Source organism: Lepisosteus platostomus, chromosome 2 (genome assembly GCF_059453375.1).
Source record: "Lepisosteus platostomus isolate fLepPlt1 chromosome 2, fLepPlt1.hap1, whole genome shotgun sequence".
NCBI classification, from domain to species: Eukaryota; Metazoa; Chordata; class Actinopteri; order Semionotiformes; family Lepisosteidae; genus Lepisosteus; species Lepisosteus platostomus.
The window spans coordinates 76,317,285-76,337,617 of NC_142612.1; the positions used below are offsets into that span (position 1 = coordinate 76,317,285).

At 37.0% G+C, this 20,333-nt stretch overlaps 1 protein-coding gene across 5 annotated transcripts in view; it reads right to left on the reverse strand.

Moving 5' to 3' along the window:
- kcnab1a (potassium voltage-gated channel subfamily A regulatory beta subunit 1a) overlaps positions 1–20,333 on the reverse strand; it is a 101,463-nt gene that overhangs the window by 5,630 nt on the left and 75,500 nt on the right. For all 5 annotated transcript variants that reach the window (XM_088618929.1, XM_088618900.1, XM_088618923.1 and 2 more), the window contains 6 exons: positions 17,616–17,653; positions 15,554–15,633; positions 15,107–15,151; positions 10,106–10,150; positions 8,955–8,998; positions 5,697–5,783 (listed from right to left, as the gene is read on the reverse strand). In XM_088618929.1, coding sequence (XP_088475055.1) covers positions 5,697–5,783; positions 8,955–8,998; positions 10,106–10,150; positions 15,107–15,151; positions 15,554–15,633; positions 17,616–17,653 — 339 coding nt within the window. The remainder of the gene's footprint in view (positions 1–5,696; positions 5,784–8,954; positions 8,999–10,105; positions 10,151–15,106; positions 15,152–15,553; positions 15,634–17,615; positions 17,654–20,333) is intronic.

Sequence of the window (20,333 nt, forward strand, 5' to 3'; positions counted from 1 at the left end):
AGAAGCTGGCCTAGCTCTCCGGTATTTAATAGGAGGATTATGGTAGTAGGTCATATGTTTTGAGAAACTGCCTGTGGGAAAGTCATATTTGGGGTCAGTTTTACTTCTAGTGCTGGCAGACTTCGATTATTCACAAAGAAAACAAGAAAAATCGTTTTTTTTTCTTCCTAAATGGTACAAAACCTTACATTTCTAGAACGTAAACTTTAAGAATGCTGGAACATATTTAAGGAAATGCAAATCAAATCATCAATATGCAGCATAATATATATAACTGGACTAAAACACAAACATAGGTTTGTCTTAATCTCTTAATACTTTCATGTTTTCCAATACATTTATTCCATGCTGACCTATTTCTGTGAGTAAGTACAGTGTGTAAGGTTACATTTCCATTTTGAGGCCCTGGAAGGGCTTTATGTTTTGCTAGTTTCTGTTCAGAACCTGATGAGGGGCTGTGTTTTAAGGCAGAAGCTAATGAAACAAGACATGCAAATACAGCTTCTCACAATTATCTTCCCAGAACAGAAACATTGTTTTATTTTACATTTTAAACCTGTATTATTCTTTGATATTAAGAACTAAACTGCCACTAAGCCCAGCCATGTAAAACCTTTGATATTGCTGCTCTCAGACTACACAAGTCTTCTGTGAAATGCTGGTGTTAAATTTGGTCTATGCAAAGCTAATTCTACGCTTTATCATGAGATACGCAATTTTCAAGGAAAAAAAAATCACAAATTGACAATAACAAATCTTGTACACAAATCTAACAAACAATGACATTTTTGCTTCACATTTTGTTTATATTTATTTCTAAACCGCTGGGAAGGGACTTTCACCTGGAATGTTCCAAAACATAAGATGTTAAATCTTTTTAACTTTGTCTGCAACATAAAATTCTCTGTTTCTTTTTTTGATTTGCATGTAAAAAAAAAACGTGTTTTTTCTAAAAAAGCTTCCCACTCACACTAGGCTAAACATGCACACTGAAGAGCTTATGAAACAATTTTGTAGAAGTATGTCCCTAGCCTCACAGCTACACTTCTGGTAGCTCACGGCTGATTGCTTTGGAGTATCTAACCCAGGGTGACCAATAAACATTCACTTTTCTGTACAAGTTATTTATTCCTGCAACTGAATGCAGATTGCATCGAAGGTGAAAAATAGAACTGCGCAATATCAAATCTAGCAGGTTCTCTGCAAACACAAGGCCATTTAGATTTAGAACGCATAACCCTGAGAATCACTGATCATGAAAGGAGCTTCTGCAGTCATGCTTTCCAGAAGAGCTTGATGCCGCCATCAGGAAGATGACACAGGCCACTGAGAATGACTTTGGCTGGCACAAATGCCAGTCCACAGCGACAAAGGAAAAAAATGTGTTAGGAATTAAAAATCCAAATGTTGGTACATTATGTTCAAAACAACGTTTTTAATGTGCAAGACAGTTTTATTTACGTAATCTTTCATTTAATACTGCAAACAGAGAAAAGTCTATATACGTGATTTGTGTTTAGGAAACGGGTATATTGACTATATTGACATTTTCTTTCATTCTGAATTGTTAGTTAGGTAAAAATCTAAGTACAATGAGATAAAGAGTACAAAGGTATAGTGCATTATATATTTTAACGTTTGGTGTTAACTAGCTAGGGGAACAGCAGCCTGACTGTAAGGTTTTCTATTTCAAAGGAAGACACCTACAGAACAGTGTCTCAGGCCAACATACTAGGGCACTGGTTTGGAGCGAAGAGTGCCACCTTCTGGTCAACCATTATCATGTACAGCAGCAATCTGGATTTCCATAGACGTTGCCCATCCCAGTACTGACCGGGCCTGTTCATGTCCTTCATTGACATGACAAATCAGGGTGCTATTTGCTATATACCCAGCTGTAAAACAGTGGGATGGAACTCTCTCTTTCCTAGCGTTAATCCTGCATCAGCAGGGTCCGCTTGTCGGCACCAAATCTTTGGGCTGACGTTGCCATTAACTGCGACCGAGAAATACTCCAACCGGGGCGTGGGAGAGGTGGAGGGGGAGAACAAAGTAATGTAGCAAATTCATAGAGGGGGATTATTAGGAGGCATGGGAAATTTGGCCACGACGTCAAATTTGGCCAGGTTACACCCCTACTCTTTTCGAGAAACACCCTGGGATTTTTAATGACCACAGAGAGTCAGGACCTCGGTTTTACGTCTCATCCGAAGGACGGCGCTTATTTACAGTATAGTGTCCCCGTCACTATACTGGGGCATTAGGACGCACCTGGACCGCAGGGTGAGCGCCCCTGCTGGCCCCACTAACACCTCTTCCAGCAGCAACCTTAGTTTTTCCCAGGAGGTCTCTCATCCAGGTACTGACCAGGCTCACACCTGCTTAGCTTCAGTGGGTTAAAACAGTGGGATGGAACTTTTATGAGGATAAATCCCATATAATGCTGGGTTCCCGAAATTAGTTTCACTTCTTCTGAATCAGAATAATTCAAAATGCATATAAAAGCAACAAAATACAAATAGGCAGTATATAGTCCAGTTAATCTTCTTCTCCAGTCTCTTGTTTTATCTTGAAAATAATAGAACTGAACTCTAAATACAGATCTGCAAACAAAGGAATACATTACAAACATTACATATCTATCTGGTTACTGACTGCTCGAGACCACATTTTGACATTGTTACAGGCCCTTTGCTCTGTTGAATACATCTGCAAACAAACTTTAAAAAAGGCAGATGTGCAGCGATCACTTAATAAGGTATGATTCTGTGCTTTTTTATATTTTTAAACAGTGTGGAAATCATTTTCATCTTGCCTCAAAAGAGCACCTTGCCAACATTACCAGTCTGTGTCCTGCACTATCACCTTCACTGCAGCAGGCTTTTCTAGATGTCTAGCACGTGAACCTGCTATTAGCAACCATTTTAAGAACATAACAAGGTTATTTTAAGGTTCCACAAAGCAGCTTTGATGCAGATGAAACAAAAGAATATTCCCAGGGTTTTAACATGTTAGGAAAAAAATCAAAAAGCTTCAAGCTCTGAAAGGATGAAGCTGTGAATTAGAAGGAGTTAGGAAATTGTGTTCTGCATCTAGATACCTAGGTTAGAGGCAAAGATGAATGACTTCAAAGTAGATGAGTGCCAAGAGAAATGATAGACATTTAAAGGACCTCTTATGCATTATATTTTCTCCACCTCATTAGGGGCCAGAAAGACCACCTGCAAAGCAGCAAGCTACAGTATGTGCTTAGTAAGTGCATAGAAAACTTAATTCAGTAGTTCAGGCAGATCCTAATAAATGCAATAACGTAGATATGGACCAAATGTATTAGATTCTGTTTGGTGTAACTCACCTAGCTGGGAGAACCTGCCCTTAAAGATGAGGCTGATTGAACTCTCCTTCACTTTCACAAGGAATGAGCTAGGGAGCTGCTCCAAGGGTGAAGTTGGGGTGGCAAGAGAGGTGTGCAAAGGGAAGGTTAGGAGGAGACATATACAATAAATATATATGTTGGAGAGAGTATAATCTGACCTCCTGAATCTCTGTTAAAAACTACATTAGAGACTGTGCCACAGCCCGGCACATACATTACTGAGATGTGCCCTGTGACCACTAATACCACTGGTTTCAAATTGCTGTGGTAAATAATATTCTTCGGGATATTTAACAGTGCAACAGAGGCTGTCACAGCAACCACGCATTTGGTTTCCTGTGCTCACTGTGTGTTTGAATAAATGATTGTGTGTTTTATTAAGAGCAAAATTAAAGTGACTGAGCAATACCGAGGGGAACATTACAAGAAAGAAAATGCCAAAGCTGCAAGCTGCCTCAGTTAATGTCAGAGGATTACTTATACAGTAAAAACTTAGCACCAGGATGTGCTTTCTGTAATAATGTCCTGCAACACATAATAGCGACAAAACCTTCGGGGCTTTAATTAACCAATGTGAAATTTCTTATTAAGATTCTGAGCGGTAAGAATGCCCTTTATTATATTACGTAACAATATATTAAGCGACATGGCTTCACACTCACAAAGAATTAAAGCTGTAAAAATATTGTAAAAATCGAAACCAAAATATATATTTACCGTCTATACACATTTATAGATACTGTGCCTTGATAGCTATGCTTTTTTATGCTTGTGCATCACTTAGAATGGCAAAGCATCAGATAGATGTTTTATATTGGAATTGTGGGTTTATAATATTGTGCATGAAGTGAATATACAACTGAGAATGGGTTGTATGAGCCCTTTATTGCCAAAGAAAAAGCTGGTAGGAATACACATCTGTAAACAACTGCAGTTGGAGTTTGCTGAACAGGGCCTCAGTCCCTTTCTTGCTCACAGTCAATTTGTTTGAAGGCTGCAGTAAATGCAAACAAATGTTAGGTCTCTCACAGACCTAGTCCTGTGAGGAAAGCATGTACAGGGCTCGCCATCAACAGCAGAAACACGCCTGCAGTCAGAGGCTCAACTTTGATGTGAGAAGAGACTAGGTCTCATCATGTACTGTAACGCTACCATAGTCCACCCTTTGGGAGAAACTACACCCCAGTTCAAGGATGAGAACAAATGATATAAGTGTCCCTTCAAATTATTGTAACCTCTAAGTTCTATTGCACAGTATTTTTATATCTGGACCTTTTTTTTCTTTTCTCCTAAAGCTGTCATCCTTTGAAGGCAGTTCTGGTCTTCCAGGTTACTGTTTCCGGGCCATTTTCCATATTATTAGCAGGTCTTGAACAGACACTGAAAAGGGCAGTGGAAAATACTGTACATGTGGTTTCATTAGAGATGACAGGGCACTGGTGCCCAACTGTTTAAGAGAAAAACTCTGAAGTACAGTATATGACAGCAGCGCTATGAAAGTGTAAGAAACAAAGGGATCCCAAAATATCACTATCTCACTCTTAAAATTGCAGTTACCTTTTAGCACAGTGATATGATGCAAAGATTACGACCATCAGCTCTGTCACTCTGACAGGAATGAGAATGCTCACTCCCCCGTGTTTCAACATTTCTATGTCTCCATTTTGGTAACCAGCTTGTTTAAAATTTACAGCCCCTTCAATAGGGAGCATTATCTGTCTTTTAACAGCTGGAATCGCTTGTCTTGGGGGAACTTTGGATGATGGTCATTAACTGAATCAGTCTTTTTTTATCCAGTGACACTGTGACTGCTAATGTCACTTTCCTGCCACTGGCAGTGGTATATCCTTTTACATAAGATGTAAGGCCATACTGTGGGACAAAGGGCATTTATGACAACATTTGAAGAATATAGAAATCATTTTTTAATAAACGATTTATGTAATTAATGGTAAGAAAATATGAACTATGCTAGTAGTAGTTATTGCCCATTTTGTAGTAAAACAGCAATAATTTCAGTTTTTTCTTGAAGAAGTACTTGTTAATTCTAGGCTATAAATGCTCATATTTTACTTCCCCTTGCTGTAATCATCTGTACTAAGTTATGCAAACTGGTATTAGCATAAACCACAAGAAGTTTAAATCCCCTGTGAGAGATTTTATAGTTACTGTAAATGATTCAGTTGCCACGAACGGAACATCAGCTTGCTGTGATAATCCGTTCGGCGCTCTGCATCTTGCCTGAGCAGTGTTGTTCCGCAAATTGGCTGCCATTCACGTGAAGCACACTCACAAAGAAAAAAACCAAATTCGCACTAACCCTCCATTGGCGTATTGCTGTCCGGCCGATTTGCAAAGACAACATCCACATACTCCAGCTGCAGTCTCTGGAGAGAGCCCTTTAATCCTGCAAAGTCACAGAAAGAGTATAACTGTCACTACAGGTCTAAGGCTCCAGCTCCAGCTGTCAGATTAGACGTTTATTTCTGCTAAATGTACACTAATAAGCTAAGGGAGTTCGATTTACATAGAATGTTTTTGATGAAGCATCATTTTTTTTCAGCACTCGGAGATGTACAGTATTCTCAACCATCTGTTTATTAAAAAAAATAGTGCAAGGGTATCATTTTTTGTGTAAAAAAAAACAGAAGTTAACAGAAGCACTTCAAAAAAGACAAAAGATAAAAGGCTCCACAAAAGACCCGAATATGTGATGAAAAAGTCCAGTAACAACTGAGTTTAAAAAAGCATTATTAATAATTGCATTTTATGAGCTATTTCTATTTTGTATTTGTATTTTTTTGCAATTAATCTTGACAGCAATAATTTAGGCAAGTACTAAATATGCTAAAGCAGAATTACATGGACTGGATGATGTTTTTTAATTATTGAAAGCATGCTAAATGAAATGAAATACTTTTGTCTTTGTCACCATAATGTATATGACAAGGGCAAATAAATGATAAAAAAATAAAACCCCCAAATAAAAACATATTTACATCGGTAAAAGGTGCACATTTAGACAAAAGAATAGTAACAAAATTGTAGTTTGTTCTGGGAATTCACTGCCAGCTGTTTTAGGAATATTAAAACAAACCAAATTATGTTACAACACACAAATACAGGTTACATTCAAAGAAGATGATCGAAGATAAAGTAAAAACCCAAAGTAATTAAGGAAAAGGTAAATATTTAAGTTTTTCCTTTGTCTTGGACATTCCCAATCTGGGTGATTCAAGACTGTACTAAAATTACGATAAAAATCAGTAATTTTCAGTTTCACATGAATGGAGGTCATGCTTGATCACATTTAAGCTAGACAATCTTTTATAATAATTTCCTTTTAAATGATTTTACATTTAACATGCAGTCGTGCTTTCAAAAATATTTTATTTTGTTATGCGAGTCACAGACTTTTTTACCATTCATTTGTGACATATTGAAAATCAACTATCTTCTACAAAACGTCAGAAACTGGATGAGGATAGTCTAATTTCATAGCAACACTTATACTAATCGAACATTCATTTTATTATATTATATGATCAATGATAGACATAAATAACACTAGTAAAACAAAATGGGAAAAAGGGATAAATCTACAGGCTTGCTCTTCATAAAGGAAATTTCCATTTTGATCAAAATTCACACATGTGATCAAATCTACAAAATTAAATGTTTGGTATAGCTCTCTTAAATGCTTAATGTTTTCTCACTGGAAAATAAACTAATATCTTGTTGCTTTCTGGTTGTTTGGGGGTAACTTGTTTTAAAATAAATGAAGGAGGCTTAAGCACAAAAGCTGTGAAATTATAGCACGCTGCATTCGTAAGATATTTGTTTTGACTGAAAACTGACACAACTTGTTTTAATTTTTAGCCTTTCCTAACATGAACAAAAAAGCACAATCTAAAATGTATCTCAGGAGTGAGCCCCCTTCTATGTAGTAAAAGTTAAGTAAAGTTGCTGGTTGCAGTGTAATCCAGCGTCAACTGGATTTAAAGAAAACAGCTACACTGTCAAAACCATTTGGTCAAAACCATTAAACCTTTTTGTCCTCGATGAAGTCTGACAGCACACTGCATCTCATGGAAACAAAAGTAATTTTTCTGACAAACTGTCTTCTTACAGCGTTCAAAGCTTTACAAAACAAATTAGGACTATGTTTAAAATACTTTGCATGCTAATACTATCCAGCACATTATTTATTTCGAATCTTCTGTACTGTGCCCCAGGTAGAGCCAAATAACAAGCATGAGTCTGCCATTGCCTAAAGGAAACCAAAGGATTTTCCAGGACAAAGTTTCCCTGGCAGACCTAAACTGAACTCCCCACTTTTTTTATGAATATGAATATGAATTTCTCAGAAACGAATTTATACATATATGAATATTGAACTAATTAGTTTTGGTAGAAGCTACTACCTCCATAAAAGCCATCCTATGTTTTGGTAAAAAACACCAACTAATGTTGCAAAACCAATGGCAAAAAATTCACCTGCTATATGGAATGTCTGGGAAGCAGTATGGAATAGAGTGTGGTACAAGCCAGCAGCCATATCACCCTGCAACTCACCACTGGCAGCCCACTGAAGCTCAGCAGGTGTGAGCCTGGTCAGTACCTGGATGGGAGACCTCCTGGGAAAAACTAAGGTTGCTGCTGGAAGAGGTGTTAGTGGGGCCAGCAGGGGGCGCTCACCCTGCGGTCCATGTGGGTCCTAATACCCCAGTATAGTGATGGGGACACTATACTGTAAACAGGCGCCGTCCTTCGGATGAGACGTAAAACTGAGGTCCTGACTCTCTGTGGTCATTAAAAATCCCAGGGTGTTTCTCGAAAAGAGTAGGGGTGTAACCCCGGCGTCCTGGCCAAATTTCACATTGGCCCTGACCAATCATGGCCTCCTAATAGTCCCCCTCTATGAATTGGCTTCATTACTCTGCTCTCCTTCCCACTGATAGCTGATGTGTGGGGAGCGTTCTGGCGCACTATGGCTGCTGTCACATCATCCAGGTGGATGCGGGACATTGGTGGTGGTGGAGGGGAGTCCCCATTACCTGGAAAGTGCTTTGAGTGGAGTGTCCAGAAAAAGCGCAATATAAGTGTAAGTAATTATTATAATTATTAATTATTACTCTGGACTCCAAACAGAAGTATTAGAGTTTGGTGGGATACTGCTATTGTACACTTGAGATAAGTACACCTCTCACATTCCTCCAATAAATGTGTCACTGTGCAAGTGAAGACTCTCCAGGTTGTCATTGTCAATGAGAATTTGTTCTCAACAGACATTTAGATTAGTGTATCGTAAATTGGCAAAAATTGGCCAAAATATTTTGCGTGGAATTTAGAATATGGTGATGCTGTATTCTTTTTAAATGAATCATATAAATGTGAACAATCAAATTAATTTTGTGTGATGGTAGACTTGTTTTCCAAATATGGCATACAACAGACGATTACATAACTATGAAATGTGATAGAAAAGAGTGGATGTCGGTTCATTTTGCTTTTGGAAAATGGAGTAATATTATGTTACATCAGATATTGAATATATTTAAGTGAAGTTAAGATATACCTTCAATGATGTGTTTCCTGGAAAGTCCTCTTTCAGTTTCTGCCCTGAATGAACAGAGAAAAAAAAGATGAAGTCAGTTGAAGATGGGTGTAATAGGCTTTAACAAGCAATTGCTACAGTGCAGTCAAGGAACTCCAAATGAAATCAGTGCGTGACTTATGAAAAAAAACAAAAAGAACGTGTTCAGCACATCTCCCTCCTGTGAATACAATAAATTTAATCTGTCAATCTGTCTGTTTGATTTGGCAGTAAGCTGTCATTGCTCCTAGAACAGTAAGTTGGTATAATCACAATACATTATATATATCCTTTAGCTCATGAAAGGAATTAATATTTATAAGAAGAGAGGAATTGTTCCATCCAGCCTCATCAGAGAAATGGAAAATGTTTTGCTAGCCTTATCTCATTTCACAGCTGTGTCATTCACACTGCCTTTTAGGATTTTAGCATAATGCTGCACAAACCGTACTTCTGAGATGTTTGACACCTTACTCAGCGCAGTAGTGAAATGTTAGAGCTCATTCACATGACTATGAAGAATAAATATATTCCATGGTAATGGAGTACAGCTCATAGGAGTACATGTACAGTAGCTAGCAAAAAGTACTGATATTTACTGAGTTTCTCCTTCATATATGCTTTGCTCACCCTGGGATAAACAACAATGAATATTCCCTGGCTTGCAAAAAAAAGTCTTATATTGATAGGTTAAAAGGAGCTCAGTTTCTGAGCAGAAAAGATTACTTATGTACCCCTGTTCAAATATTGAAATACTGAAGACATGGGCTTCATGCTCAAAAGTGAAAAGTGAATCAGAGAACACAATTGGAAACTAAAGGGATGTGCTTTTAAATCGAGAACAGGAGAGACTTCTGTGCACAAAGAGTTGTTCGAGCCTCGGACAAGTGTTATTTTAAAGAAAACACTCTGGCTCCATTCAAGAAATGCCTGTGTGAGATCGTTGAATCAGTTAGCTGCCAACCAACAGAGACTGAATAGTCTCCTTTTGTTTGTATGCAAAATGTAAGGATTTGAAATCAAATGATTCTGTTATATAGATATAAAGAGAGGTATACATACAAAGAAACCTTACTGAGCAACTGATAAACCAGTGAAAAAGTGAGAAAAAAACTTCAGAACTCCAAACTTACTTTCCTCCCCAGTATAGCTTAGTTGTTATCACAAGGCTGGATCTCCTGTTCAAACAAATCCAGAGGCAAATAGTATAATTAGCACCAAAGATTCTGCTGCAGTCAGGCCATTAACAGAATTCCTTATGTCTCTGTACTTTTACTGCACAGCTAATTTTAGATGCAATTATCAAACAAAGAAGCTGAACAAATTTAGCTAAACAATGCTCTCAAAATGGCCAAAAGATGCTTTTCTTAAATAATAACAGTTGTTTTTTATAGGTTTATTTCTGTGATCTGTAGAAAGAGTCCTAAAAATTTTTAAACAGAAAATAGCAGTAACATTATATAGATCACACCTTACAATTCTGTTTAGTTTTAATGACAGAAATGTTGTAAACATGTTTTAATATCCTTAGACAGAAGATAAAAATGATTTATAATGCTAATCAAGAAAATAAAACACTTTTATTAGTTACTCCAGACATACAAAATACTGACAGATGCACCTTGTTAAAGTTAATGTATGAGTCCATTAACTTAATATTGAGAATTTCCAAACATTAAATCCTTCTGCAAAGAATAATTCATTTCCATGTCCATGAACTCGAGACGGGATGGATGCACGCGCTAGAGAAATTGACAAAGCATGGAGATAATTTCACGGCGCTTGTGTGGATGACTTCTGAACGAGTCAGCTAGACAAGTCCATCTGCGTTTCTGAGCCATTTCCACCTGCGTGTGTCTGGTTCCTTGAATCACTCCATGAGAGACAGCATGGTGTCCTTTGGGTCCTGGACGTACAGCGGCCAGTTAATCTTACTGGGCCTGGTGATTCTTCTTCTACACTGTCCCTGACTGCTGGGTACGCACAGACACTTTCAATTTTTTGGTTACTCGCTTATGTCACGATCGCAACCCCTCCTCTTAAGAGCGCTCCAGCCCTTCCTCGTTTGTATCATTCCTGCCACCTGTTCCTTGTTTCTTCCCTGTTTCTGTTCGCCTTTAAAAGCCAGGCGCTCACTTCTGATCCCCGCATCGTGCGAGCCCGGGACCTGGTAGCGCCCTGGCTCCGTTATGTTTTTAACTTCCTGCTCCTGTCCTTGTCCCCCCCCGCCGGTCCCGACCCGGCACCTGATTTTAATCTCCTGTTTGGACGGATTTCCCAGCCTTGGACCTTTTGCTTTCGTTTTTGGATTCCCCCTTTTGGATTTATTCTTGACTGTTTGCCTCGGCCACACCTCCCCGGATCACCAGCACCGTATGGACACGCCCCCCTGTTCATCCCTGTTCCTGCATGACTTTTCCCTAGTGTATTCCTTCCTCACTATTCTGGATTGTGTCGTCCCCATAGGGTCCGGATAGAACTGTTCGTTACAGCTTAACCTCTGCTCCTTGAAAGACAAGCATTGCTATCAAACTCCTTGGATCCCTTGGCAACCCCTCCTTAAGATTTCGTCAATGAAGGAGGGAGGAATGGGGCTGTGAGGGCACTGTATATGCTGTACAGCAACTCTAAGAGTAACTGAGAGGTTTATACAGCAAATACTCACAGAAACCAAGAGGAAAGTAGATTAATTCCCCACATCACTTGCCCATGACCTTTCATCATCACTAGCACATTGTTCAAGGAAATGATGGGCAGAAACAATTCAATAGGCAGTTATGTGTGCTGTCATTTTAGCCTAAAGCTGAAACTGCAGTTGTTCTAAAAAAGGGCTGCTGAGAATTATTACACAAAGAGCGAAAAGTTTTACAAGATCAAGGACACATCTTGAATGGCCGTTGTTGCCCTATATATTAACAAGTGCATTCAGTATCATTTTTGCTTGCTAGTGATAGCTGCAGCTCATTTAAATTGTAAATAAATGTAAATTAAGTGACAGTGCACCATGTGGACCTGTCGTTGTCCTACATTCTGTACCAATGTAAACTGTGGGCTTGTCATGCATTTTTAATTTGTTTTTCAACACATCATGCTAAAAATCAGACTGCTCACTCAATTTTCTGTTTTATAATAGTGGTCTGACGTAATGCTTTTAGAAAGACATAGCTTATTTGGGGGCATTATCTTATATGTGAAGGAGGAGTTTATATTTAAGGTCAAGTCATATAATATTATTGGTGGGTAGCTGCGTCAGCATGCGTAGGCTGCAAAGGAACAAGTAATAGGTTTATTCCATGCTGAAAAGAGATGAGAGAAAACACAACGTTTCAGCTGTGGAGCCTTCTTCAGGTGTGAGGGATTAATATATAATATTATAGTTTTTTAAGTTTCCAACAGGTGGGAACAAGCAGGATACTGTGCTAGGTCTTTGCAATATCTTTCCTATTATGAAGACTTCTGAAGGACCCTGAGTATGACATTAAATTGGAGAAGAAAAATGTTTAATCTGAAGGTTGCAGAGTTCATATTATTTAGATGGGTTAATTAGCAACACCAAGGCTTGTACTTCTGACTGCATCCAGTGTTCCTGTTCAGAAGAATACAGGGAGAATGCTAATGCTATAAATCAGTTATTATCCCTCAACACCTCTCAGCCCCAGACAAAACATGATTACCTTTCAGCCACATGTTATCTCTTTGATAAGAAGAAACTAGCAATACAGACTTATAGCATGTGTGATAAACAAGTATTGTTAATCTTTAAGTGAACAAAAAAAGTTATAATACATTTTCAAAACACAGAAAGGAAGATTGTAGAGAAGAGAGTTCAAACCTTCTTGAACAGTCTGCTTTATTGAACAGAGGTGTAAATTGTTTTAAAAAAATGTTTTAAAGAAAATCTTCAACGAAAACTGTTAGCAGGCCCTTAAGAGTCAGAAACATAATACATTTAACTTAGTTCCTGTGTAGCGGCAATGGATAAAATTACAAATACATCTTAGAATCACAAGAGTACTTGAGCTCAGACACATGCAACAAATAAATACCTGTCAATGCTTATTCAGTTGAAGCTAGTAAAAATGATATTAGAATAATGGAATTTAACATAATGGCATCTGTCATATCCATTTTCTTTGAAGAGGCTCATGTTTGTAGAAACCAGCTAATTGATTTCGGCAAAGGCAGAGTCTAGGAACACTTAGACCATCAGTGCTATTTATCACTCTGTATTGAATTGAGCAGTATGGTCCTTCAGAGGAGCTGGGACCAACACTCATGGCAGGGGCAGTGCTTAAGCACAAGGAAATTATTTAAAACATTGCCTTAAACATATTTTCTGTTAATATAATGGTTATAATGCTGTTTCACATTCTTTAAAACTATGCATGTTGGCACCTTTCTTTGTGAACAGACTCATGCTCCATTGCTATTGCTACTCTGTTGTATAGGATTATTATTTGCTGTATTATATCATTCCATAGTTTATATTCTCCCTTGAATAAAACCGAGTTTCTCTCTGTCATTTCTGTTGTCTCTTTCCTCACAAACACAGCTGCAGGTCTACCTCAATAAGCTGGTTTCCCATAAGAAAGATATACCTCGCATTCTGGAACATTTCATGCATAGATTTACTCTCAAAAAGATTTGCTGACTTATAGCTCGAGAAAATGAATCCTTAGATTTGCACAGCTAGAAACCATTGGTACGTTGTAGAGGTACATTAGGTACATTATTCAAAAGCATGTGCTTCAGAAATTGTAGCTTAATGCCACCTCATCTGCAGAAATGATTTAAAATTAGTTATATTATTATAAATAAAGATTATGGTGATATCACAATAATGTGAGTCTTTGGATCTAACATAAGAGCTGAAATAGGATTTGCAAGATGTGCTGTAGAAAATAAATAAACATGATTAAACTAGATGTCACTAATCTCAAGGGCAGGGATAACAATAAGATTTTCAAGGGAATTACTTAGAGGTTAGAAGGTTGAGGAATATTTTTTTTTAACGTACGGTTTCAAACAATCTTTAGCTGGCAGTATTAAGCAGTGGGGTCTAATTTAATGAGGAAATACAGCAACTTATGCATTTCCTTTAAGGTTTTTTTATTATGTCTTACTGTCTCTGTCTTACTGGGACCTGATTAACAGGTCCTGTAAAAAAATAAATCTTTTTTATATTGTCTGTACTTGATTACTGAAATGAAAACCCCATCAATATGATTTTGCTGGCTGCCAGTTCACAGCTTCTTCTGGATTTTAAAGACTGGATCCCTTATTTAAAAGGGAGAAAACTGACCGGCTCTCTAAAATCTATTTGGGGTTAAATTCTCAATTCTCAAATCCACTTATCACTTTCATTCTGGCAAGTTTGTTTTTACAGATGCCCTGATTAAGGACATTAAGACAAACACATTTCCTATGGGTCCTTCAAAGCCCTCTTCATGCCTCGTACAGGGCTTATAGTCAGTAAGATTATTATCTTGAATTTTTTAATCAAATCAACCATGTCTGGGATTTCCCATTAGAAATCCCACCAGATTCCTTGACAAAGGTAGATGGTTATGGCTCTGGCAGATCCTAGGAAATCAGTGACCCCTGCATCACCCCTCTTCTCCAGTCAGCCCTGACCCTCCAGCATGGCACTGCAGTGTTTCTAACATGTGAGAAGATGATTGGCGTGAAGGGTGGGCGGGTCAGAGGCGTGTTGTCACTTCCTCTTTATCCCCATGTGGGAGCAGGGATCCTTCCTGTGAGCAGGAAAGTACAGAGGTGACTCCCTGTTTGGGCTGGTGCAAGATAAAAAATAATTGGCGATGTGCAATTTTAATAAAAACAGTTGAATTGAGCCTGGCCTCTGGTCAACAGGCCATCTATGACAGATCTCAGAAACTGTACTTAAACTTCCAGTATAGATAGCAGATAGAAGGCATTTGTTGCTATAGTTTCCATTACGGACTGACATACTAGACTGCTTAAACAGCACGGAAGCTATAGAACAAGAAATAAAACACAATTTTTGCAATCATTCAACTATCCAAACACATTTCTCACACACGACTTTGTTTAGTTGTATGAGAAACCTAGCATGCTTTCCAAAAGAAAACCATACAAGTACAAAATAAGATTACCTCCAATTCCTCTTCTTGATGATGTTTCCCAATATGATCTCAGCTCTAGAAAGCACAAAGGACACATGATTATAACCTGAAATATTTCAGTATTTTCTGGAACTCAGGGCTGCAGATATATAGCACTGCAAACAGTATTTTAATTAATGTTAAAAATCTTTTACAACTAAAGAAGTTTCCAAATCATGAAGGCCGATTTAGTTGATAACATTAACAAAGCACAACCTATTAATTTTACTTCTGGTTAAATAACTGCAGTGTACCTAAACTTGTTGCATTACATTGCTTCAAAGCACTTTGATTATAAGGACATTGTGAAAAAGGACATGTATGATTTGTATAACTCACAACTTCAGTCAGGATGCAGGTTCTTTTGGGATTCCAGTACAGGAGTTCCACATCATATCACACACATAAAGAATTAGGTAGATGATGAATTTCACCTACTTGCCAGCAGCATAAACCTCTGCAGTATCGAAGAGATTTACTCCGTTCTCATAAGCAATTGTCATTAGCCGTTCCGCCACCTGTAGAAATTAAACCTAAATGATTGCTGAACGATAAGTCCTAGTTTGCAGCTCTCCTTTTTTCAGCCAAACCTTGCTTACTGTCCTGTAACATGTTAGAAACTACTATTCTTCATCTTTATTTGGTTCATTAAAATCTGTTATCCCTCTCTCACCCTGGCCTGTAGTGAGTTTCACTCAAATGGCGAAGCAAGACTGCTTTAGAATTTACTTTGGGTAGCACAGTAATAAATTAGCATAATACTGCAAAGAATCCACAACATCATTTTTTACATTACATGTCGATTCAGCATTATATGTGAATTTGTTGTCATTGTTAATTTTTGCACTAGTTTCCCTTTGAAAGTGATAACCTTAACACAGTCTTTTTGCAGGATTGCTTTAATCAAATAACACTTTCCCTCGGAGAATCTGCTTGGTGTCTTTTAGTGTTCTAACAATTCATCAAGTTTTCTGGCAGATGTACAAGATTGTTGAAGGAAGGCATGAAAACTGAAGGTGGTAGCTGTTCCAAACAGATAATAAAAGATATTCCACTTTAGTGAGCCACAGAATACTAAAGAAAATATCAAGTATAGGGAAAAGACAAATCAGTCCTGTCAAGTTACTGAAAGAAAATGTGATATTTCATGGCTTTTGAAGCAAAACTATATCAGTGCTTATTGCACAACTTACACAATTTGCATAGCAATATCAATGTACAGTAACACAACATGCCAAAAGAGAGTTTATATGATATTGGAATATGTTATACATATTGCGTTGCAAATGTAGTGTTTTACTAGTTTCCCTTTTGTAATATCATGCATAAATTATGCTGCTTTTTGGAATTAATATGTGATCAGGAAAAGTCTTGGACTTTCAGTCACTGCATTAATTAACTGTGCTCTTTTCATATGGGCACACAGCATATCCTTCAGTGAAAGTTGCTTTAAACCGAAGTTGTCTTGTAAGTGTATTTCAGATACTGTTAATAAAGTACATACACCACATCTATGTACAAATATAGCTGATAAATGGCCAACCCACAAACCCTGCTTAATAAGGTAATAGAAAAGACTAAATAGTGGTTTAAGTCATTTGTGTTTCCCTCAAACTCTCCTGTTATAATAAAAGTTTCTCCAGACAATTGGTTGGTACTTTAGAGACTAGAACATGTGTTTCCTAACAGGGGAGAATATCTGAGAGAAAACGACTGTATCCAAGCAGGATGGGTTAGAGAATGGAGTGGATGTAAATTCAACTATTTCCAGAATCCTTCTAAGCAAATCTAGCCCTAAGCATCAGTTGTGAGCACAGTAACCCAGCAGTACCATATGGTTATGTGTGATGCATAAAGTTAGAGCTTACTCTTCATATAACTCATCAGTGCTCTTCACAAACATGATCATGAAATTCATATTGGTACTGTACTGTATATGTACTGTATATGTTTGTTGGGAGCTGAGTGAGGTTAATTATTAAACCACACAGAAATGACAGCGGTTTTTAACTTAATCTCTCTACACCAGAAAGCCACTAATGATGACCTTGGTTAAAAAAAGAGCTGTGACACATGTTTCACACCGTTAAAAAAAATTCTGGGTCACTGTATTCCAGTTGCAGCTGGATTTTCCCTTCTGAACAGAGGGGCATTAAATAAGCATTGAAGATGCAGAAGTTATGAAATCAAAAATGGGCTTTTTGCCTATCATTTGTTGTATTTGACTGATGAATATATGAATGCAAGCACAAGATACTGGCTCAAAAATATGATTAAGAGTGTCCAGTCTCTGAAAGTGCCTCCAGTGATGACCGAATACTCCTTAGATTATTGATATAAAAGGTTACAAAAATAAAATCACCTTTGGGACTTTAAACATTTTTATTAATTTACCAGCTCAGGAATGAATGATTGCTGTATTTTTCAGAGTGAAACCTTTTTACAAAATAATGCAAGATTTTTTTTACAATGTGAATTTGCTTTCTAATTGTTCTCTCACCTCATCTGAAATCTGACCTCCAAAAGTCACCCAGGTTCCTGTGGGAAACATCAAAATAAAACACACTTTAACATTATTTTAAAAGATGTACAATAAAGAGTTTTAAAACCAACAAAAACAAAAGTTATTGATCTTTTTATATAAATATATTGATCTTTTTATTATAAACTACATATATCTGAAATACATTATGGAAACAAGGTTTAATCTATTGCATTCTTATTTCAAAGAGATTTTTATTCCTTGCTCTTATAGCATAAAGTCATAAACCAAGATAGATACAGTATCCCTTTTGGCATATTATAAAAGACAATATAAATTCCTTGTTTTAACAGACTCTGTCAAACTTCATGTCAAATTTAAAAACTTTACTACCAGTCCAAAGGTAATCCCTTGTGATCTAAAAGTGATTCTAAAAGTGATTTCAGACATTTTTTCTTCTTTGATAAGAAAATGAAGCAAAACAGGCATGAAAATAAATATACAGTATATTTTAGTAGGTAGGAACAGAAGTAAAAGTAAATATGTTTATGTTTAAATAAAAGACAATACACTGTATAAATCCCTTAGTTTAACAAACTGTGTCAATCTTCACATAAAATATGTTAATTTTACTACCAGTCCAAAGGTAATCCCTTTGTCACCTAAAAGTGATTGGAATAGCCACTCCAATACAACACACTAAGGTAATTTTTACCAAAGATTGGGGTGTTTTTTTCTGCTTTGATAAGAAAATAAAGCAAAGCAAACATGAAAAAATATACACTGCTGTGCATTTAGTAGGTAGGAACAGAAGGAAAAGTAAATATGTAAAAGAGTCAATCTAACCGTAAGTAATTAACAGAGTTCAAGTACTAGGAGGTCAGTGGCTCTTACATTTTACGATCTGGCTTGAAGGACATTTCTACTGGCTTCCTCTGATCTAGAGCCTCCAGATTGTAGTGAGAGGCAGTGAAGCATGGAGCCCAAGGAAGATGTCCTTAAAGAAGGTATAGGCGCTGAAAAACCGAATGTTTAGAGCAAGCACTCTGTGTTACTATATGACAGGCCTCATGGCCTCAGGCCTGAGCCATGAACAGGAGACGGAAAAAATATTCGTATCTTGGAGGAGGGAGATAAATGTGAGATGTGTTTGCGTCTCCATTTTTACTGAGCAGATTGACTATGACATGATTCACACAGCTTTCTCTAAATAAAAAAAAGACCCACGAGAGACCCAGTGACCCATAATGAACCAATTTTTGAAAACTGAACATTATTTAACCAACGAAGACTAAAATGCTTAAAATAACTGTGATGGCACAACAGTAATTTCAGTCGTTGAATAATAAAAGTACTTGACTGACAGGCATAGTATGAGTCTAAAGCTAAAATTTGCTGTCACTAAGACAAATCTTGTTATTTCTATGGCTGGGTGGTGTGACCTGGCTACCTTAAAAATATATAATTTTTAATGGAATTATTTAGACATATTATTCTTAATATGTTATTCTTCTTCAATTATTGTCATGTGTAACCTTATAATCTGATAATACAGGATATATTTTGAGTGAACCATTTTCCCCTCTAGTTTATGTTGACCCTTTAACATAAACCCATAAAAATCTTTATTTAGCATGAATCAATGTGATAAAATATATTTAATTCTTATCCTTTGTCCCTGTCTGCATTGAAAATCATATAAAGACATACCATAAGATTTTGGGTTTAAATAAAAAAAATGGGTAGCGACAGTGTACTGGCTATAATGTTTTGTTTGTTCTAGTTTGGTGAGCACTAAGAAGTCTTGATGTGACACATTTGGGTTGTAAGACACGCTTGATGTTGGTCTAAGCCACAAGGGAAAGAGTTAATTTTATTTTTTAATACTGACCTTTTCTCTTAGAGAATTTACAGAACAAATCTGTAGAAAAGCTTCACAAGACCAGCTGCACAAAATACCACAGATAAGGTATAAAATATTTCTATAAATGCATCATGGAGAAAAGAAAAGATCTGATATTAACACATTTAAATTTTGACCCCACTTGCCATGGTGTAATATTTTATCAGAAGAAAATGCCATAAAACGTATTTCTTGAACAAATCACCTGTTCAAATATACATCCTGCAATCTGAATCTGCATCTCACCATCCATGCACAGACAATTTCAGTTATGCTGAACCGGGAAATTAAGGAGCTGAAGATTCTATGACTGAATCAATGAAGGCATTGATGCTTGTTTGTTATCTCATGTTCTCTGCTTTACTTATATGAGAACTTATATGAGAAATCTGAGAGCATGTTAAGAGAAATACATACTTTTAGCAGAAAAGCAGTGTGCACCATATGTATTCATTGATATTTTACGCTAATTTACAATGAGTATTAATCTTACTCAGACATAGACACTTCACACTAATCTAATTCTTTGTTTAAGGGGCTATTGCATGACAGCTCACTGTGTCAAAGACAAAGAAAGATAACTAACTGAATGATGAAAGGAAATATGAGAACAGAACTTACTTCTGATATCACAGAATCAAGCTTCATTGATCTTTCTGTCAGGGGTTTATGGCTGAATTGTAAATTCCAGAAGGAGTCTTAACACCACTTAAGAAAGATCCTAACACAATAAGTTCTGCTGACCAAGCAGCTATCTGCTTATAGACAGATGGATCACAGGTGCAAAAACTAAATTGAAAAACATCAGCAGAAAATGAAAGGGCAGAGACTTG